The sequence below is a fragment of the Nanorana parkeri genome, unplaced genomic scaffold, assembly GCF_000935625.1.
Source record: "Nanorana parkeri isolate BGI_ZX_2015 unplaced genomic scaffold, ASM93562v1 scaffold62, whole genome shotgun sequence".
Taxonomy (NCBI): domain Eukaryota; kingdom Metazoa; phylum Chordata; class Amphibia; order Anura; family Dicroglossidae; genus Nanorana; species Nanorana parkeri.
The window spans coordinates 1,421,368-1,444,484 of NW_017306330.1; the positions used below are offsets into that span (position 1 = coordinate 1,421,368).

General features: G+C 44.7%; 1 protein-coding gene across 1 annotated transcript in view; it reads left to right on the forward strand.

The window, feature by feature from the left end:
• Window positions 1-23,117, forward strand: part of DIAPH2 (diaphanous related formin 2) — a 909,560-nt gene that overhangs the window by 590,361 nt on the left and 296,082 nt on the right. The window contains exon 23 of the mRNA XM_018576282.1: window positions 17,069-17,193. Within this exon, the coding sequence (XP_018431784.1) occupies window positions 17,069-17,193 (125 nt within the window). The remainder of the gene's footprint in view (window positions 1-17,068; window positions 17,194-23,117) is intronic.

Sequence of the window (23,117 nt, forward strand, 5' to 3'; positions counted from 1 at the left end):
TATATATAGTGTTATTTCGGGACAAAGGTGGGAAGCCGTAACTAATCGAGAAACATGATTAGCCGGAGGGTGGCCGGGTACCATAAACTAACCCACCAATACCGATGCCAAGCAAGAAGTGAGAATTGTATTTGCTGGTTGAGACAGGCGGTGCAGAAGTTTGGGGTTGCGACACGCCGGCGCTGTAATTAAAATGCATAACGGCTCCTTCTTCACAATGATGGAAAATCTACAAAATGTATTTGTGTAGCAAAGGTAATCTAGCCGTCTATTTACTGTACTATACCCACCGGATGCACTCACTGAAATTCCCCAATCAGTGAGAAGAAAAGGCAGCCAGTGGTGGCCTCCTAAGAATGCTAGCTGCCTGGCTGTCATGCTGAAAAGAAGAAGCAGCAGCGGAGTGTTGAGCTCATCTGTCTGTCTCTCTACTCCTATCAGGAAGTTCCTTGTTAGCACATGAGCACTGCAGCACAACTAAATGCCTACTTGTGCTGCTTTTCACACTCCCAGTCTGAGCTCTACAAGAGTTTTTTTACAGCTGTTATCAGCCGCACAGGGAAGGCATTGTTTTTAGTCAGTTGGACAACTCACATATTGGCATTGTGAGAAGGAGCAGTAAAGCACAATCATTGCATAGAGCTATATGCACTGAGTGGCCAGATTATTATGACCACCCCATCAGTACCTCGTTGGGCCGCCTCGTGACTCCACGAGATGGTGAAAGGTGATGCGAGGAATCTGACACGGCACTGTTGCCCTTCTGTTGTCTTGTACCAGTCTTGCCACTCTCCGTTCTGCCCTAACATTGACTAGTCGCTGACGGTCACAATTCGCACGCTCAGACTCAGATTTTCGGCTGACAGTCCGGTCTTTAAACACTTTAACAACAGCTGCTCTTGAACATTTAACAAATTCTGCTGTTTTGCTGATACTCGCTCCATGGCTCCGAGCGCCAACAATCATCCCACGTTCAAAGGCTGTTAAATTGCGTTGTCGTGGTAAACAACCCGCTTCCCTATTTATAATGGTCTGGCCCTCTACCAACTTCAGCGCGAAATTATAGCTAATTTGCCTACAAACGTCAGGTGGTCATAATAATTTGGCCACTCATTGTATGTGTCAGGAAGCGGATCTGAACCCAGGGCCTCTGCTGTAGCTGGCAATGGTCCTACCTGCTGAGCCACCTTAGAACCTTGGATAGCTCCTTGCCTGAGCTCCTGTGTAATCCTCAGTTAAACCTAGTTTCTGCTGAACTCTGAACTCCTTGCTCCTCCCTTGAAATTCCTATTTAAGCCACGCCTCTGCACTTCCTGTTTGCCAGATTATTGTGCTCCTGCCAAAATCTTGCTTCCTGCTCCCTCTGTGCTACAATCCTCTCATACTGCTACCCGTGTACTGACCTTTGGCTGCTGATTCACCGACTACTCGCATCGTCTTCCTCTTCATACCTGACACCTTTGACTACTGACCTCAACTTGTTCGCTGACTACGCTTCTGCCTGCTCCTGTACTACTACCCTCTGCTTGTGTACCGATCTCGGCCTGTTTGACTACGACTTTGTCTGCTGTTTCAGCTACTGGCCTCGGAGCCTGATCCAGATCGTGACAATATGTAATGAGAAATCATGGCTGCCCCTATGTACATACAGTAAATACTTACAAATGACTGAAAAGGCTAATTTGTCCTATTCACGGTGACAACATCTTATACATCATGCTTATATATTTTTCAAATTCACTTATAATCACGCTCTCACAACTCCATAAGGACATGAAAGCGCTTAATTCTCTCCTTCGCCTTGCTTGACCATGAGATTTATTGTGGAGATGTACAGACATGCACAGGTGAACAGACACCAAAGAAGAAACCTTGAGGCGTTTTGCATAAAGTGGTTCATCGATCTGGTATGTTTTGTTGAATATATCAGGACTAGGCAAGGTCTGAAATGTCTTGAAGCATGTAAAGCAAGTTCCCTTGTGAATGTAAAGCCTCTGTTTTCCATAAATACATGGTTTGATGAGTTTGGCGTGGAGAAACTTGAGTGGCCTGCACAGAGCCCTGACCTAAACCCCTTCTGAACACCTTTGGGATGAATTGGAACGTCAATTGCGAGCCAGTTCTTCTCATCCAGCATCAGTACCTGATCTCGCAATTACTCTTTTGGCCGGATGGGTAAAAATTCCCATAGACACACTCTAAAACTTTATGGAACACCTTCCCAAAAGAGTGGAGGCTGTTATAGCCACAAAGTCGGCTTCATTTTTAATGTTCATGATTTTGCCATGGGATGTCCAACAAGCTCATGTAGGTGTGATGGTTACCGGTGAGGTGCCCACATATGTGGAAAGCTACTTGAACTACTCTACATATCAGATTATATGTACGTAGTAAGAAGGCTCTTTTAATGCTTCCCCTTCCCCCCCAAATCTCTTCTGTGCTACATGATATGGCCAAGAGATTGAGAACATCTCTCCAAGTTATTGAGTTTGGGTGTTTCCAATGAAGGGTACCGCTAGACAATTGCCCACTTTCAACCTTGTCGTAACAGTTTGGTGAAGGCCCTTATCTGACCCAACATGACCAGCAGCTCCATAAAGACATTGTTAATTAGTTTGGAGAAGGCCCTTTTCTGTGCCAGCATGACTGTGCCCTAAAGCAAGCTCCATAAAGACATGGTTGATGAGTTTGGTGAAGGCCCTTTTCTGTGCCAGCATGACTGGTTTGGCCAGTGTGGTAAAGAGGAACTCAAGTGGCCTGTACAGAGCTCTGATCTCAACCCTACTGAACACCTAAATTGGAATGTGATTGTGAGCCAACATCAGTACATGACCTCAAAAATACTCTTTTTGGCTGAATGGGCAAAAAAGGCCCACAAACACTCAAACATCTTGTGGACATCCTTCACAGAAGAGTGCAGGTTATTATAGACACAAAGGGGGGCAACTCCATGCCTATGATTTTGAAGTGGGATGTCCAACAAGTTCACGTAGATGTGATAGTCACAGGTCAGATGTTCACATTGTGTATCTAAAAATATTAAGGGTGCACTGAGTGAAGAGTTGGCTTTGTACTGAGTAGCCTTCAGGTGACAAGCTGTCCTTCAGTAGAGAAGTCTTAAGGAAAGCCATGTACAGCAGGGTTAAAAACATGGCTGCCACACTGTGTTTCCCTCTCTTCCTGCTTAATTTTTTTCGCTCTCCAAGTAAGTCGAAAGTCTCCAATCATTAATTTTGGCTTCTAATTTAGCGCCATCAAGGTTAAAAAGGGTATGACGGCCATTAGGGCTGAAATGATTTCATGTATGAAGTCAGAACAATGAGCTCCATCAATAACCACTTCCCCGTCTAATGGTCCTGATAGAGTTAGTGCGTCCGCGCAGTAATGAGTCTTTGTCGCTGCGGTGTAATGGGAACCGGTGCGGTGATAATGGGAGTTGTATCACATTTTATCTATGTATCATCGGCTCTCATTTTCACATACATCAAAACTCTAATCAAGATCTCCCTCAGATTAAATGTTAGATCTCAAGGAACACAGCTCTGGGGGGGCAGGGGGGGGTGAGAAACCTGCGAGTTGACATGAAGCATTGAAGAGCACCTGTATCATTGGAGAAAATTGTTTGCTGCAAAGGGAAAAAACATTTGAGAATTGCTCTTAAATAACACAAACCGTCTGAAGTCCCGACGATGCAAAATTTTACACAAAAAAATACTTCAGTGCTCTCAATTGTGCTTCATTGTTGCTTTGATAGGGAAGCACAGACAGTAAGGGGTCATCTTGCATAAAACGGTATGATAAAAGTAACATTCGGGAAGCTTAAGCAGTTACAAAGTTTCAGAGGAGCTTTATTGACCCCTATATGAGACCATGTCACCAAATATTAGGAGGCACTTTGCAAGTCAATAAAATTGTTTATGCAAATAAAAAAAGTTTAGCAGTCCTTAGTTGTGGTGACTGCATTAGTTTTCTTCCTCTAAGCAAAGGACATATTTAGCAAGTATGTAAAAGGTGTGTTGCTCTAGAAATGCAGCATCCTTGTCACTTCCTGTGAGCTGAGCAGACACCAAAAACAATGTTACCTCGCTTTGGTAAACTACTAATACCATCAACCTGCATGTAAGGGTAATGAGCAAAGGCAGACATGTTTTAAGTTCAGCCTGGGTGAGAACCATGACTCCCTTAAGGGCCATCTCTATATTAAGGAAGCCTGAGGCTGTTGTCTGAGGCGGCATTTTTTTGGGTTACGTGAGGGGTCACAGGATCCCTTTGACATCACGTGCCCCCTTGTTGGGGGGTTGCTGGTGATGAACGTTCCGCAGAGGGAGCTTACTCTGGCCAGGAGGTCCTGCTCAGTTGGGCTGGACGCCAGCCAGAGTTTCCCATTCAGCTCCTAGCAAAAAGTGATGTCACGCGTTGCCACGGAGCTGGGCAGGACACTAGCCAGAGCTTCCTGTTCAGCTCCGGGCAACCAGTGACGTCACTGGTTGCCAGGATCTGGGTGGGACGCCAGCCAGAGTGTCCCAGGTTGCTAAGAGCTGGTGCTAGGAACTGAACAAGACACTGTGGCTGGCGTCCCGCCCAACTCCTGGCAACCAGTGACGTCACTGGTTGCCAGGAGATTACAGGTAGCTCTGGCTGGTGTCCTGCCCAGCTCTTGGCAACCAAAGCAAGCTCCCCCTACCGAACATTCACCACATGCAGCCCCCCAAGAGATCTGTATTTAGCACTTCCAGAGCTAAATGGGGCTTTATGGGATCCTTACCATCTTGTCTTGATTTGTATTGTGATTGTAGTGTCTTCTTTATATTGTAAAGTGCTGCGCAAACTGTCAGCGCTATATAAATCCTGTAGTATTATAATAATAATTTAAGACAGCTGTTTGGAACTTTAAAATACTTTTTAGCTTAACTGAACCTCTCAGTGACTAAGTCTTCATGAATATAGTCCTGAGAGTATACAGCAATATCATCATATATCCAAAAAGCTCCAACAGATTGTACATTGTAACTTTTTAAAAAGATGAGAGGCTGCAGCAGGGGGCTGATCCGTCTCAGACATTTATGAAAACAGCCACCAGGATTTACATGATTGAGTCATCTCTATAGCGGCATCTCATACCAGGAAGTAGATGGTGGCGCTAGATGATGCCTGAACAAAAATGGTGCCACCGCCTTGGAGAGAAAAGCAGATGAAGGCATTGCCAAGGGAAACACTTATGTTGCTGTCAATGAACAGATCACAAAATCTAGGCGGCTGTTCCTCTCTAAACAATGAGAACACTCGAGCCGGCCTGTTTCTTTTTTTGTTAAATGCCGTAATAGCATCTTCCCACCGAGCTCCATCGCCAACAATTATAATTTAGCTCATGAAACATTTTATTCATGATTCATTTTCCGCTTTTACATTTTTTTTTTAATACAGTGTTATTTTAATGATCCGATAGTTTATTCCCTTATAAATTACCCTTTCATCAAGCAGTTGTTTTGCTTCTGTGTTGTCAGATAATAATACCACTTTCCTGCCTTTTAATGAAACATGCATGGGCACCACAAAGATCAAACGCCCGTGTTTTACTTGTTAACTAAAAGGCCTATAATGTTTTGCCAAGCTGGCGAGTGCCTGTCATCTCCTCATTTCAATTGGATAAAAAAAACAAAAACATTGTGTACCTTGGAAAGCTTTTAACTTGGTTATTCAGCGTTACGTACAGGCTGCAGTTTTTAAAGTTGTTTTTTTTTTTATGAGTTGCAAACTTTGAGCTGAACGGGGATTAGAGGAAGTTTAAAAAGTTTTGGGGCTTACTCTGTAGAATTCCAAGTTCTACTCCAAAGTAGAACTCCAGGATCATGATCACTAAACATGTGCAATTTGTTTCGTTTCCGATTCAAAATGCGTATGAATTTTCCAAAATTCGGACACATCCGAATTTCCGAATCCTAATGCATCCGAACATGTCCGAATTTCCCGATTTCGGATCCCGTCCGAATTTCGTTCAAAAACTAAACTGGATCGGACATGTGACTTTTCTGGCCAATCAGAATAACTGCATTCGGGAGCTCCAGAATGGCATTCGGTTGTGGGAGCCTTATACATACAGTGTATTACTAAAGCTGAATGACATTCTGGAGTTCCCAAATGCAGTTCGGAAATTTGGATTCCGATGCCATTCGGGTCTAGGAGATTCAGCTTTAGTAATATATGTATATGGCTCCTGGACCCGAATGGCATTCAGGAGCTTCCAAATGCAATTGGGAAATTCGGATCCCAAATGCCATTCGGGTCTAGGAGATTCAGCTTCAGTAGTAATATCTGTATATGGTTTTCTGTGGTAGTCATAATGAATATCCGTTGGTAAACATATCCATAAATTTGAATTTCTACTGAAACCCCAAACCAAATTTAATTTTGGACCCGAATCCCAGAAAATCTGAACCAAACTGAATTTTTCAGCAGCTTACATGTCTAATGATCACCTTTGGTCCTTAGCTCCCTTTCCTCTAAGTAGGCAATGCACATCATATCTTGCGTGTTTCTAATAAGGTAAAATGAACTACATTTGCCATGATTCCATGGGAGATGCCTTGATTGCTATGCATGCTGTTGTTGCTTAGGGCTATCAATGGTTGTGGTTCAGTCACTGGAGGGTGCTGTGGAATTGCCCACAGAAGCAAGTGGTGACACAAGTATATCCAAACAGAAGAAAAGCTGGCCGCACACTGAATTCCGCTGGAATAGTTTATTGAAACTTGTACCACATCACTGGTGTCTCACCCATGGTCTAGGACCTTTGGCGGGACACCAGTGATATGGCACAAGCTTCAATAAACTATTCCAGTAGGATCCGGTCTGTGGCCAGCTTTTCTTCTGTTTGCATGGGCTATATTAGTGCGAGGACATGATCCCAGTGGCAAGCACCTGGGCGCATTCCTTCCCTGAGCCGTTGAGGAGCGCTGCTTCTTGTGTGTGCTTTTTTTGGCTGCTATAAGTATGCTGACACTCTACTACAGGATATTACACATTGGAGACCAGACCGGGAGCCATTTCTTCATTGGGAGAAAACAGTGACGTCTGGTCGCCCAGAATATGCAGTTCTACAGACTCCATCTCCTGCCTGCTCTTTGCACTCTTCCTGAAGGTCGACACACCGGTGAAACCCATTTTAAGCTTTCTCCATCCTTGGAGCCTTGCCCTTCCTGCTTATTAATGTACAGATCAGACACTCCCACTGAAAGTCTGATTTTAGCATTAGAGAAAGAGACGGATAAGATTTACAGGACATAACTGGATTTTCTGCAAGTTTCCCAAAGATGGCTTTCTTAAAGGAAGTTTCTCCTCAACTCCACAAGTAAGCGTTAAATCAGGACAGCACTGTTTGCTTCCAACCACCAGCAGAGTCTGGTAACTAGTCACCATAACATTTTGCCTTGTTTGATAACATAAGCGTCTTATAGACACAGATAAGGGTGATCTCTACCCAGCTGTGTTCAAACACGATACAGATACTCTTGACTGTTGGCTCGGTCCGGTGACCTTTACCCCCTACCGCTGTAAGACGCCTGCCTTCCCAAGATAAGACCACCTGTGTAACAGCTTTGCAACCCCCCTTTTCCCCTTAATAGGACTTCTAAGGGAATAAACCGTGCCTTGAAGATTTGCCGCATCCTCTAAATAGCTTAGAGAAATAAAACATCTATTTGAAGGTGCATGAAATTGACGTGACATCCGCTGTTGTTCAAATTTCTCAGTTTTCTTGCCAAACAAGTGTATAACGGCACAGAGCATGTGTAGTCACGGATCCGAATCCCTACCGCAGCCCTCATAAACATATCCAAAATAAATAAGATTCTGCTCTTTAATAGTAAAGCAGAACTATAGTCAAATATTTCATGTGAACTAGTAGTAGTTAGTCGCATTCAACTGGACTTGTTCTGTGATGTTGAAGACATTTTGTAGCTTCTCCAAGCCACGTCTACAGTTCCTGGTGGCTTGGAGAGGCTACAAAACTTCATCAACATCACATAACGGGCTCAGTTGAATGTAACAAACTATCACTAGCTGTACCATGACCTGGATACATGAGAGCCTTCCCAGACACTTTACGTTAACCCATGGTTTGCTAATGCACGATATACACCAATCAGCCATAACATTATGACCACTGGGGAGAAAGCAAGCAAACAAACTCAGTGTCATGCTTTGGGCAATGTTCTGCTGGGAAACCTCGGGTCCTGCCATTCATGTGGATGTTACTTTGACAGGGCACATACCACCTGCCTAGACATTGTTGCTGACCAAGTACACCCCTTCATGGAAACGGTATTTCCTGTTAGCAATGGCCTCTTTCAGCAGGATAATGCACCCTGCTACACTGCAAAAAGGGTTCAAGAATGGTTTAAAGAACATAACAAGGAGTTTGAGGTGTTGACTTAGCCTCGAAATTCTCCAAATCTCAATCCAATTGATCATCTGGGGGATGTGCTGGGGAAAAAAAAGTCAGATTCATGGAGGTCCCACCCTGTAACTTAGAGGCCTTAAGTGATCTGTTACTGATGGCTTGGTGCCAGATACCACAGCATACCTTCAGAGGTCTAGTGGAGTCCATGCCTCGGCAGGTCAGGGCTGTTTTGGTGTCAAAATCAGTATTAGGTTGGTGGTCATAATGTTATGGATGATCGGCGTACATACTATCCATTTGATCCCCCATTGTGTCATGTGGCCCCTTGAGAAAGGCATCTTATTCTGTCTTTTCTTTCCTAATTAATAAACTATTGTACTTTACAATGAAGATGTTCTGGTGAAGCTCTAAGTCGTGGTCTTGGGATTACACAGGGCTAAGGACACTCTCCCCGCCCTCATGTGACAATGCTGGGTGCCTGAGCGGCCAATCCATGCTGTCATTAGGGGAGTAGTCACATGCTCCCCATAGGTAGCAGTACATGGCCAAACGGAGATGAATAGGGGGAAAGTATTGCTCCAGGATACTTCAAGTACTGGTCACATAATCAAAAGCCTAGACTAAGGGTAGGCAAATTCTAGCCCTCCTGGTGTGGTGCAACTACAAATCACATTAGGCATTGCAAGACTCTGACGTGTACCTCTCTTTGCTGGCCGGAGATTGGGGTGTGTTTTGGCGCATTGAGGAACCTGGGTTTGAGACAGCAGAGAGAGTAAATCTGGCACTGAGTGTACCAGTACACATCACTAACGTTTGATTGTAATCTATTGCTCTGGGAACCCCTGCAGGACAGGAATTTTCACACCTGCCCCATGCAGGCTCCTTACCGTCTCTCACACACAGAACATCTCACATATAAAAGCTTTGCAATAAGGAACATTCACAGCCACCAATGAGATGAACCTGTTTTGGATGTTGGAATCTAATTATCGATGCATGGAGAGAGAGAGAGGAAGTTACACAATGCAGACTACAGGAAGCAGGCCCACCCAACCCACATGGGAGGCCGTCTCTGGAATCTGGGTGCCGTGATTTTAGCACAGCTTGCCGTGAAGTATTACCAGCTCACCTATTACTTCCACTCTTTCCTTGGGACCGCTCTTTTTACTCCTGTTTTCAGAAAAAAACCTTCAAAGTTCTGTTCTACACGATATCAGTATCAGAATGCTACTTGGCTGTATAAAACATTCAGAGGTTTCCATAAAATATAGATGAGAAGAAAACGAATGTCATTTTTTTTTTTTTGCTTCATTTGCATCTCGCTACCCACAATGCCTCGGTGAAAGCTTACCACAGTGTGACAAGTGAGCCAATTAAATGCAAGTAACTGTGCTGGAAGTACATCCATACTCTAGAGTATTTTGACATTGCTTAGGATGCAGCGAGAGTCTGGGAACAAAAAAGGAAAGGAATAAAATTGATCTTTGAGACCTGATGCCATCTGCAACATTTTCTATAAGACCAGCAGTTTTTGTGGTGTTCCAGGGACAGATTAGGGATATACCGAGATAAAAATAGTGTTTGCCGTTTGCCTTGGGAATGCAGCTGCCAGTAAAGCAATTAACATTTACATTATGGATCACAACTTTTGTGGAATAATAGGCTTCATGGATTGAAGAACATTGGATGTAACTTAGCAGATGGTAAGAAATGCTGCTCTCTACCAAAATCAGATACCTGAAGGTCCAAAAACTGAGAATAGAGCAGCCAATGTAAAAAAATAATAATAATTGTATTAATTTCAATTCTGATGACTTTGCATAGTACATTAAGGCTTACTTATTAGTGCCTGCCCATGAGGAACATGAGCTATGTATTCTAAGTGCAAGCCCGTGAAGAACTACTCATATTGGCTGCCCATAAGGAACTTGAGCTATATAGTCTAAGTGCAAGCCCGTGAAGAACTACTTATATTGCCTGCCCATAAGGAGCTTGAGCTATTTAATCTAAGTGCCTGCTCGTGAAGAACAAGAACCACTCATATTATTGCCTGCCAGTAGGGAACTTGAGTCATGCATACTAGTGCCTGCCCATGAGGAACCTTAACTATTTATATCACTGTTTACCTACAAAGGCACTTAAGCCCTTCATATTAATCCCTGCCCTTAAAGGGACCTGAGCCATTCATATAAGTCCCTGTCCATAAGCTGCTTGAGCTATTCATATTAGTGTCTGCCCATGAGGAACCTGAATCATTTAAATCAATAGTTTACCTACAAGGCACTTAAGCCCTTCATATCAGTCCCTGCAGGTGAGGAACCACTAAATCATTCATATGTGTTCATGGCCATGAACAGCTTGAGTCATTCATATTTGTGCCTGTCCATGAGGAACCTGAACCATTTATATCATTGTTTACTTAAAGGGCACTTAATCCCTTCATTTTAGTCCCAGCTCTTAAATGGGCCTGAGCCAAATAGGTTCCTGCCCATTTACATCATGAGCAATTCATATTAGTGTCTGCCTATGAGGAACTTCCCAAATACATAGAAACATATACACACCCTTCATATTAATCCCTGACCTTAAAGGGACCTGAGCCATTAATATAGGTTTATACCCATGAAGAGCCTGAGCCATTCGTATTAGTCGCTCCCCATGAGGAACCCACCGAATACATAGAAACATATACACACCCTTCCTATTAATACCTGTCCTTAAAGGGGCCTGAGCCATTAATATAGGGTACTACCCATGAAGAGCCTGAGCCATTTGTATTAGTCCTCCCCATGAGGAACCCACCGAATACATAGAAACATATACACACCCTTCATATTAATACCTGCCCTTAAAGGGACCTGAGCCATTCAAATAGGTTCCTGCACATAAATGGCTTGAGCTATTCATATTAGTGTCTGCCCATGAGGAACTTCCCAAATACATAGAAACATGTACACACACCCTATGGCACTGTTGTAGGACTATCATTTGATTGCAGTTAGTTTAGCAGACCACTGTTCATGGTATTTGCTGATTTTTATTTTTTAGGGTAGAAAATAAAAATGTATTTACACACAGCTTTAACTATAAAAAATATTCCTTCTTGACCCAAAAACTCTCTACAAAAACTCAAAGATTAGGTTTGCAGTCAATTATAATGGGCAGTGGGAAGTGACATTCGAATGCTGTGGAATTAACTTGCCTGCCGCACCAATTTCCTGGAAGAGCAGCAGCATCTCCGTCCAGAAAGTAGATGGGGACCCTGACGATAACGGAAAAAAAGATGGCTCCGCCCTTCTGGAGACCAAAGCAGACGACGGCAATGTCAGGGGTTATCCTGTGATTTCTGTGAGCGGTAATCAATGGCTGATACATCGTTAAGCATGCATCCCCTTAACATGAAAATCAAACGATCGTCCCGCTTTAATGTATCGCTTCGTAAACGCAGATGGTTACGCTTGTTAGAAATGCAAGACGCGGATAAGCTGCAGAAGCCGCCACTCAAAGAATTTGTTTTTCTGCTCCTTTGACTGCAAAATGCCCAAGAATAAAAAAATGCATTTTTTTGTTGTTGCTTCTTAGAAACAGCCAGCTGTTTAATGATCTGTTCCATTCATCATGAATGACAAAAAAGTCACAGGGAGCTCACCCAGCCTGACAAGCTGGAAGGGGAGAGATGGGAAAAAAGTGTCCGCTGGGAATCATTGATCTCCCGTTTCTGTCCCGCGGGGCGAGCATTGTGTGCCACACAAGTTAAAAATGAGCAGTTTTTCGCCTTTTTTTTTTTCCCCCTCAAAGCTGCATCAGCCAAAACAAGTGAAATATGGAAAATATAACTGACAAAACTTCTAGAAATGGCTAAACTGCTCTTTTAAAGCGGTATAGTGTGCGGATGTAGGGCTCCCTGCATGAGTTTTATTAAAGAAGGCACCTCCGTCCTGACTTTTGTTGTGTATGCTCCTTTGGCATAGCTCATAGTTGGCTGGTAAGGATCCGTAGGGAGCCTAGATGTCTATAAAGGAAGAAGGGAATGTATGTATGTATATTTCATCCCGGCTTCTCTTTAGATTCTCTCTAGTGTCTTCCATCCTGCATCATAGTTTGCCTCGGGTTCATACATATCCGGGGGGATGCAGGGGTGCCTATGAAGAAACTACCTTCCAGAGAGCCGGGTATCTGCGGATGACTTATAAAGTTATTGATGGAAATTTGAACCAGCATGACCCTTCAGGATTTAAAGCCCGACTGAACTTTTTGCCGAAATCTTCTAAACACATTCCAGGTGCATTAAAAAAAAAAAGTCTTAAGGTGGCCATACACTTTACAACCATCGTAAGAGTCTTGCGATGGTTGTAAAGTAATTAAAAAACGTACGATCTGCCCATCTTGGACAGGAAGATCCTACTTGCGATCATCGCAAGCCCGCCCCCCTGAGGGGCGGGCTTCCAATGACCGCAATGCTGAACGGGGCAGTGTGCGTGCGCACACCGGCCCGCTCGGCATTTGTCTCCCGAGCATCATTCAAACCAGCCGAAAATCGTACGATTTTCGACTGGTTTTCTAGGATGCTCCTTAAGGTGCCCACACACTTTGCGATAATCGTACGATAATCGCGGGAAATCCCTTTCGTAGAATATGCGTAGAATGCGTAGAATATTTAGTAGAATAGCAATATGTTGTATGGGGCCCTGTGATTTCTAGTTATGCCCCTTGCAGAGCCCACCTGAGATCCCACACAGCCCACCTGAGAGTGACCCTGCAGAGCCCACCAAAAACTTTCTATGGTGGGCTCTGCAGGGTCTCAGATGGGTTGGTCACACCCCTGAGCACCTCTTACCTGTCAGCCCTGATCCGCTGTCAGCCTCCTCCACCGCTGGGCCCCACCTCCTCCATGGTCACTGCTGTGCCCTGCCTCCTCCTCCTCCACTGCCGCCGGGTCCCGCCTCCTCCCCTGCCAATGGGCCTTGCCTTCTCCTCCATAGCTGCTGGCTGTCACTGGTGACAGCCAGTAGCCTGCGATGTCATAGCGACCCAGACGGCCCGCACGGCATCAGGGGGACCCCTTTATCCCTCTTCCTGGCCGGGCCCCCCTGTGCCCCGAGCCCCATAGCTGCTGCCTGGGTTGCTATGACGATAGTTTTGCCACTGGCTGTAGACAGCCAATGCTCCTGTCAGCCTGTCTTTGCTTTCTGCTGGCTCCCCATCCGAAGCTTCTTACATGCACCGATGATTCCAGCCATAGGAATCCACTGCCTGGACCTATGTGGGAAGGAAGCCTTACAGTTGAACAAAACACAAAACAAAGTCTTAAGTTTAACATTCTTCAAAAAGCAGCCACAGCCTGAGCAGAAAAACTTGTCTCCTGCCAGCATGCCGCAAAGAAGGACCCTCATGGTCTCTCAAGAGGAGAGGACATACATACGAGAAAAAAAAAAAAGATCTAAAATTGTAAGGGCAACTTAAAAAGACATCACAACAGGTCCTGAAGCCCACCCTCCAACCAATAATGGTACAGTATATCATTTTTTTTCTTCTTTTTTATTATTTTATATATTTCTTGCATTTTGTAGCCCTGATAAAGGGAGCTGTTGTGAACACCAGTAATGCCTTGGCCTTCTTCCTAACCTTAAGAATGTTTACCCTCAATAAAAAGCCTCAGAACACTTGTAACCTTGTGGCAATCTCTTTGAATTAAAGAATTGAATCCAAGGACCAGGTATACGGCAATGGCTTAATAGATAGCTGACTGTATGTAGATATTACAGTTTCAGGTACCTAGAACACAATCCAGCACCCTACCCCTCTACTAACCTACACTGTCTTGGTTAATCTGCTCCACTATCTGCCAATGGGAAATGAGATGATAACGATAATTTATTTAGTGAAAATTAATCACTAAAAATATATATTTTTTTTTTACACTGGGAAAAATTGTAATACCTATTTAATAATCAGCGCCATAATTTGTTCTATCCCGCTAGCATGTGAATTAATACCACTTCTCACCTAATATTAGACAACTGCAAACAATGTCATTTTCGGTGTGAGGAAGAAGTCTGCGTAAAGTAAGATATGAGGGCATCTTACGTGAGACATCGGCGTCGGGTACATCAAGTGTCAGCTTATGTTTGATAAACTTATGAAGTATTAGAGAGCTGACAGTGCCAACAAAAGGATGGCACTGTCAGCGGGATTTCACATTGACATAACACAACAGGGAGAATAGCGCAAGCCTTCGCTACAATGTATCACTTCACACTGCCACACAAACATCGAGTTTCCTGAAGTTTCGGCAAGTGCTGAGAATTTTTTTTTTTTACAATAATCCCATTGTGACCACTTCTGCTTTATTCTACATGTATATAGTTTCAGCCTAATCTTACTGAGGCTATCATAGCAGATATGCGGTGTCCCTTATTATAAAGGTGACTAGTGTTGGGCTTTCTTAATAGGAAGTCCAGCATTGTTGCAGTCTTATATCTTGTATGTATCATGTTTTTGGTAAATAAATGTTTGTTTCAAGGAAAATAACTTTACCATATAAACCATCTGCAGTGTTTTACCATTTGTATGTGTGTTAAGGTGGCTTCCATATTTCTTTTCACAAAAATTGTCCCTTTTTCATGAAAATTGATCAAAATCATGAATCCTCATAGTCTCATGAAACCAGATGCTTAGGTGCCTTTGTTTAGCATTTATCCTCCTGGGGCGTGATGGTCATAAGCACACCTTACTGCAGGGGTGGGCAACTCTGGCCCTCCAGCTGTGCTTTATCTACAAATCCCAACATGCTTCATACCCCTGAGAGTCATGTCTGTAACTGTCAGTCCTGCAATGCCTCATGGGACTTATAGTTACACAACACCCGGAGGGCCGGAGCTCCCCACCCTTGGTGTAAGAATATGCTTTCAGCTTGTCAATATGTAGCTCTGAGTCTTGCAATGGCTCATGGGACTTGTAGTTGCACAGCAGCTGGAGGGCCGGAGTTGTCCACCCCTGGTGTAAGGATATGCTTCTAGCTTTCAATATGTGGCTCCGAGTCTTACAATAGCTCATAGAACTTGTAGTTGCACAACAGCTGGAGGGCCGGAGTTGTCCACCCTTGGTGTATGCATATGCTCCCATCCTGCCACTATGTAGCTCTGAGTCTTGCAATGGCTCATTGGACTTGTAGTTGCAAAGCAGCTGGAGGGCCGGAGTTGCCCACCCTTGGTGTACGCTCCCATCCTGCCACTATGTAGCTCTGAATCTTGCAATGGCTCATTGGACTTGTAGTTGCAAAGCAGCTGGAGGGCCGGAGTTGTCCATCCCTGGTGTAAGGATATGCTTCCAGCTTTCAATATGTGGCTCCGAGTCTTGCATTGCCTCATGGGACTTGTAGTTGCACAACAGCTAGAGGGCCTACCCCTGCCTTAGTGCTTTTACACCTGCTGTTGTTGCGGGTCTGCCTTGTGTTCTTGATGAGAGCTCGCTGCCCTCAGTGTAAGATCTCACTAGTCTCAGCAGGTAATTGGAAAAGGGTTGATATTGGCTGATGATTGTGGGTCTTCACAGCCGAATACGCTATCGAAATACACAAATTTCTCCATGTAAAGTGAATAAAATGTGTCTAAAGCTGGGAACAAATATGGAATATATTGCAGCTTATCAGTCCTTAAATGTGGTGCTGCATTAGTTTTCCATTTCAGTGCTTTCTTCACTTTCTTTTCACTTGGTGATCCTGCCCGTAACGCACTTCTTGTCCTATGGTGACAATGCCCATTTACTGCACTGTATGAATGGAGAAGCAGCGTTGTCACCCTAGAACAGAAGGTCTAATTGGACCACAGAACACCTGCCCTTATGCATTTTTTCATAAGGGGGGGGGGTGTTTTTGTAGTCCACACACAGGCCACTGGATACAGTGTAACTGATAATTGTCTGCAAAAGCAGAGAACACAGATAAGTTATTAGCTCACAAGATTTCTGGCAGGATCAACAGGTAGTTTTTGAACTTGCGGAACAATATATTGCTGCTATTTGCCTTTTCAAGGTCCCTAAGGGCCGGTTCACACCACAAAGGATGTGTTCTAGAGCGTTCGGCCTCTGGAACGCACTGAAACGCAAGCTGGCCATATCTCTGTGTTTAGAGGCGGGAGGGGGTGTGGTGGTGTGTTGAAGTCAATGGCACTGCAGCCACGCCCCCAACCGCAGTGCAATCGCCCACACTGTGGGTGGGGGGCACCCACTGCAAGCACTATTTTTGCAGATCACACTGGACAGGAACGCAAGCACTAATTTGCCTGCGTCCCGGGTGTGGGCGATCGTAGTGAAGGTGGGGGGTGTCAGCTGCGGTGCCATTGACTTCAATGCACTACCACGCCCCCTCCTGCCCCGGAACGCAGGGAGCCAGCCAACTTGCGTTCCAGTGTGTTTCAGAGGCCAAACACTCTGGAACTCATCCTATGTGGTGTGAACCGGCCCTAAATGTTTACATCAGGGGTAAGCAACCTCGGCACGCCAGCTGTGGTCAAATCCCATCAATCTCTGCCTCTGGAAGCCACGCCTTGCAGAGACTTGCAATGCCTCATAGGATTTGTTGTCCCACCACAGCTCGAGTGCGGGAGTCACCATTTTATATGTTCGATACCTCAGTACACATATCTCAATTGTTTTCTCTTTATCTTCTAGTTTCGGCGCAGACTCTGAAATCCAGCCTGGACAGCATGGACCACCAGATAAAACGACTGGAAGGCGACATCAAAAACTTCCCCAAGACGGATAATCCAAACGATAAGTTTGTAGCGAAAATGACGATATCCTTTTTTTGGGGGGGTCTTCTTTTTTTTTTTAGGTCATTCTCATTAAGAATCAACACTTGTTAAATATTTACACAGCATGAAATTAACAAGTTGTTGCCTATCTGTTTTCTCACGTCGGTTGGTTTCTGTAGCGTTACTTGAGATTTGCAAAATAAGTATTAACACAACGGAACTGTTTGGATCTTTCCAAAAACTTGCCGTCGACTGCGCATAGCAATCCGCACCTAGGTCAGGGTGTGATTTCCCGTCCCAAAAATGCACTGTTAATTGAGACCGGAATGTAGTTAGTGTTTAGGATTTAGGTCAATGTAGCCTTCTCTGGTGACTTGTTTAACCACTCGAAGACCGGGACGTTAAACCTCCTTCCTGTCCCGGCCATTTTTTCAGTATTCAGCGTTGTGGTACTTTTTTTGGACTGACATTTATTCCGTCATACAACGCTGTACTGAAATTAATTTTATACCATTTTGGGGGACAGGTAGAGCTTTTTTTTGGTTTTAATTAATCACCACTGTTTTTTTTTTCTTTTTACTATAAAGAAAACATTACCAAACATTTATAGAAAAAAAAAAAAACAGTTTTCCCTGCTATGCTATGAAACACTTATTACTCACCAATTGTTTGGTAAAATATAAAAGAGGGGGTCACATCAGGGGCAACCATAATTATAGGGGCTACTGGCCCCCCCACTGAAAAAAGCTGCATATAAATCAAATTGACTAGCCCAAATGTCTTCGCTTTCACTGATGTATTAAGCCTGATGAAGGGACCCTGTGTGGCCCTGACATGTCACTACTCTTGTGACCAAATATTTACAGCATACATCAATAATGAAGCTTATTGGACACATATTGTTGATGTGCTGGTGACATATTGTACCTGTTTAAAGTGTGTGGTGGGGGGGGGGCATCCACACTTCTGTAAACATCACAGCACCCTTCCTCAAGTGTTATGTGGAAGAACACATCCCCCGCATCCCTTTAGACATACATGCTCCTAATGCTGGACTAGGGCTGCCACCTGTTCAGGATTCACCCGGACAGTCCGGGTTTTGAATGCTGTGTCCGGGTTTCATGGCAGCAGAAACCCAGACACAAGATGTCAGGCAGACAGGGGCAACCATAATTATAGGGGCTACTGGCCCCCCCACTGAAAATAGTCTCAACTGTAATATTTACATATGAATGTGTAACTCTATGTACATATGAATAAGCCACAACTCTAGAGTGTTCGGGTTTCGCTGGAAGAAAAGGTGGCAACCCTATGCTGGACACTTGGACAGACTTGGACAGACTTTAGCTGATCAGTTGCTAATAGAGTGCAATCAAGCAGATTGCAAAGCTGAAGTCTGCACCACTCAGTGGCCACCAGTGGTAGCCTCTTCGTATTTGAGCAACACCATTCAGCAACCATCTTACAAAGGGCATACCAGTCAGGAGTGCAGCGGGATACCTACAGGCCCCTCACTCTACAAACAATCATATCACAGAGCAAGTATAAGCAGAAAGTCCCAGTGATTTCATCATTGGGTATCAAAGGAGATATTTCTTGAAAATGAAATTTGATTGAAACATTTTAATTGGATGCTAGTTGGTTTCGGGGAGGGCGGCAAGAGAAGGTAAAACACGCACAGTGGTGTAACAATCGCCATAGCGACCCAGGCGGCCGCTATGGGGCCCGGGCACAGGGGGGGCCCGGCCAGGGCCGTCTGGATCGCTATGGCATGTGGGGGTGCTGGCTGTCACAGACACAGCTCAGCAGCGGCCACAGCGCATTTCCCCTCATAGCCGCTGTGACTGCGGCAGATGATGGCGGTGTTCGGAATGGAGGAGGCGGGGCCAGCCTCCTCTTACATTACTGGCCAGCGACCTAAGAGCAGGTGGGGCCAGTGATGTAATAGAAGGCGGGGCCCGTCGATAGCAGAGGAGGCGGGGCCCGGGGACGGAACAGGAGTCGGGGCCCGGGGACGGAACAGGAGTTCCCAGCGACCACAGAGGAGCTGACAGGTAAGAGATCTCAGACCCTGCAGAGCCCACTGTAGAGAGTCTATGGTGGGCACTGCAGGGTCACTCTCCGCTGGGGCTCTGCAAGTGGCATGACTAGCAATCACGGGGGCCCCATACAAAATTTTGCTGTGGGGTCCTGTGATTTCTAGTTACGCCCCTGAACACGCGTACATTATATTTCAGCTTTAAGTCATGTATTTTAAGACACCACGCTACTAGCACTTCCAAATCTCTCCTCCGTATCTTGGTCCAGGCCTGAGCTGCGTATAAATCAAGTTGAGTAGCCCAAATAGAATCCTTTTGTTTAAACCAACAACAACAACAAAAGGCATTTAAACTTCTTTTTTTTTTCTCCCTCTCACAGTTTTGCCGGCCTCTGGCGGTTATGATCTGCTCGGGAGCATTTAAATATGTCTTATAGACTGCTTTACCGTGTCATGAGAAGTCAGATACTAGAGCAGCAAAACTATTCACGCTCCGGCTGTACGCTGAATCTTTTTGCCTTCCCTGCCGCCGCTGTACGTGATCTTGACAAATGGCCACTTCCCTGCGCTGCGTCCGCCGCACTAAGCGCGAGAGCACACAGCCTTATTTTATGCCGAAAAGTGTCTCCCAAGATTAAGTGGGCGCTCCGGTCCGAATACTTCTCCTTGTTCGGGGTAATATATTATTATTTTTTTGTATAACTGTTTCTTTGTTTTATGTGGAATATTGTTTCCTATTCTTTTGTTTGGTTCTGTTTTATTTAGAATTCTCCCATTTCTGATTTTGTAATTTTTTTTATCTGGGTGTCAATTTGGCGCTGTGGTCTTAAAGGAGAACTATGAGGTGAGTGATATTCACTCAACCTCATAGTTCCAGCCAAGGTGTGACAATGAAACTGTCACACGTCGGCTCAATAGATCGGGAAGTGAGGGAACACATAACGTCGCTCGCTCACTTCTCGATCACGTCTCTGCAGAGAGCCGTGACTGTCACTCACGGTTCCCTGCAGGGATTCCCCCCCCTCCTCGCTCCGATCCTCCAGCTCTGACTGGTGAAATGGACGGGGGAGGGGGCGGGTACAGCTGGCTCTGCCTCTAGATAGGCAGAACCAGCTGTCAATCATGTAGCTGGGTGGATCTCAAAAGTAATGTCGGGATCCGTCCGCTGTACCTGCCCCCTCCACCCGTCCGTTCCTCCAGTCAGCGTTGGAGAATCGGAGAGGGGGGAATCCCTCGGGGGAGGTGTGAGTGACGCACCTGTTGAGATCCACCCAGCTGCGTGAGTGACAGCTGGCTCTGCCTATCTAGAGGCAGAGCCAGCTGTGTCCGCCCCCTCCCTGCGGGGAGTGGTGTCTGACAGTCACGGCTCTCTGCAGGGACAAGATCTAGAAGTGAGCGAGCGACGGTATGTGTTCGCTCACTTCCCGATCTATTGAGCCGACGTGTGATAGTTTCATTGTCACACCTCGGCACCAACTATGAGGATGAGTGATTTTCACTCACCTCATAGTTCTCCTTTTAAACATGGCTCCCTCCCCAGCTCCCGCGGTTGGCGCTCGGTTCCTGCGCCCCGAGGTGACAACAACCAGCTCTGTGCTAAATGCGCTTGCTAAGTCACTCTGGGCATTAAAGAACTGTATAGTACCGGGCCTTGGAAGTTATTCTTCCACACATTAAAAAACACACACAGAACCGTACATTTTTTCCCTCTTTTTTTTTATTTGTCATCCTCGCTAGAAAATTTCTTCAGGAACGTCCTTAAAGTTCTTTCATTTTCAAAAATGAGCCTAAATTAGATTTTTTTGACTGACAAGCGGTACAGAATGAAGTTTTTCCATTTTTCTCCATTGTAATGCAAATTTTAAGTTTTCTAAACCCACAAGAAAGGCTTCTCGCTAGCTTTGAATTACCAGATTGCCTTCATGTCTGGGGGACTTTGATGCTCGGAAAATACGCTGCGATCCATCAGTGGGGCCAGCGGGTTTTTTTTTTTTTGGCGGGCACCGACGTTTAAAAAAATGTGTAGGACATGCAAGCGCTGTGCATTATTCATGGCTCGCACGTCCCTAAATCTAAAAGATAAATAAAAAGAAACAAATTGGCCGGCAATCGTCGTTTTCTTTTATGGGCGCCCTTGGTCTCATCATTTTTTATTTCTATTGAAATGAGCGGCGGGCCGGTATGCGGCCGAAGCCGAGGCTGGAGAGAATGAGGTCTCTGCGTTTTGCAGCTTCGCTGGCGCCGCTCATTTGGACTCAGCGCACATACGTGTTTGTTGTATGGATGCACCGTGAGATTTACACGTTGTGGCATTTCATGGACTGTTTCTGAATGCAGGAGGTTGTCTGGGGGAAGCAGAGGGGCTGCAGGTGTCAAACCATTAATCATTCCCTGTAGGGTAAACTCAAGCCCATGCTCCGGCCTCTATACGTCGTCTATACATACAGAAGCCACATAAACAGGCAGCGGGGCCCGGCCTGACAAGCCTGAGAGCTGAGCGCTTCGCAAGATCGCATCGGCATGATAAAGTCGTCCGCTAAGGGCCAAAGTCAACCCGGTGATATATATTCAGGCCGAAGGGGAATGAATCTGCTAAATAAATTAAACGTTGGCACTGAAAAAAAAAAGAAAACACACATTTTTAGCTTATTTATAGGACACAATAAATCTATTGTTAAAGTGTACTTGTCATGAGCAGTGGTGGCCGTCATGTCCCCGGAAACTATGTATAAACGTATGCATTCTCCTGGAGCAAGAGACGTTACTCCATGGCTGGTTCTGGGGTGGAGGACAGGTACACTTTAATATCTGTAGACATGAAGGAGAACATACAGGATGATTGCAATAAAGGTTTCTTTAGGAAATAGAATGTATGGGGGGGGAGTGGGCAGTGATCGAGAATTTTATTATATGGAACTCTGGGAAGAATGAAAAATAACATAGTGCATATAATGTATAACAATCATGTGCCAAGCTAAATATTTATCTTGAGTGCCTAGTAGCTCTTATTTGCATTTATTTACTGGCACTGATCACATATTGTTTTTATATTTATACTGTATATGATAATATGGAACACACAAATATATAATAATAATAAACACACAAATATATAATAATAAACACACAAATAACATTAATAATAATAATAATAATAATAATTAGGGTTGCACAGATACCAAGTACAGTACTCGGTACAAGTACGAGTACATGTAAGTAGTGTAGCCGCGCCGCATTCACGTGAATGCAGCCCTGTGTCTGACTAATGTGCCCTGCAAAGTGTCCTACCCACTTGTACTGGAGCCAGTTGGCTCTGCACCTCCCAGGCACATGCAGCCAGTGCTTCATCTTTACCGGCGGTGGGAGATTTAAAGGCTAAAATTGGCCGAAGATACTCCGCGACACATTTCGGGGTATTGAAATGGAAAATGCGGCCAGCTGAAGTCTTTAAATCTCCCAGGCTAATGTGAAAAGCAACACCCAGCGCTTCTCTTTGTGTGATGGTCAGCCAAACTGCGGCCTTATACTACGTGTGTGTGACCGTCTAATGTTTATCATGAACATCCCTCGCTAAGAATTTATTTGCCGACCCCCCAGATTGGAGTCACTCATCTTCCTGATGATTCTGATGCTATAACAATTTCCATGTGTCCATCCGAGACACACCTATTCACCCTGGCTTATAGCAGAACCAGACAAATCCTTCTGTTCAAAGATCCCAACACCCCAATTTGATAAGCACTTAGGGTTCCCAGAGAGAAATGCACTCAAGAAATATTATTATTATTATTATTATTAATGATCATTATTATGATCCAGAGGGGAGATATGTTTCATTCAGTACTGACCACTTATGAACCAAGTTTATATATAAAAAAGATTTTATTTGCAAATCTACATATCAAAAACAAAAATAACTCACCTTAGT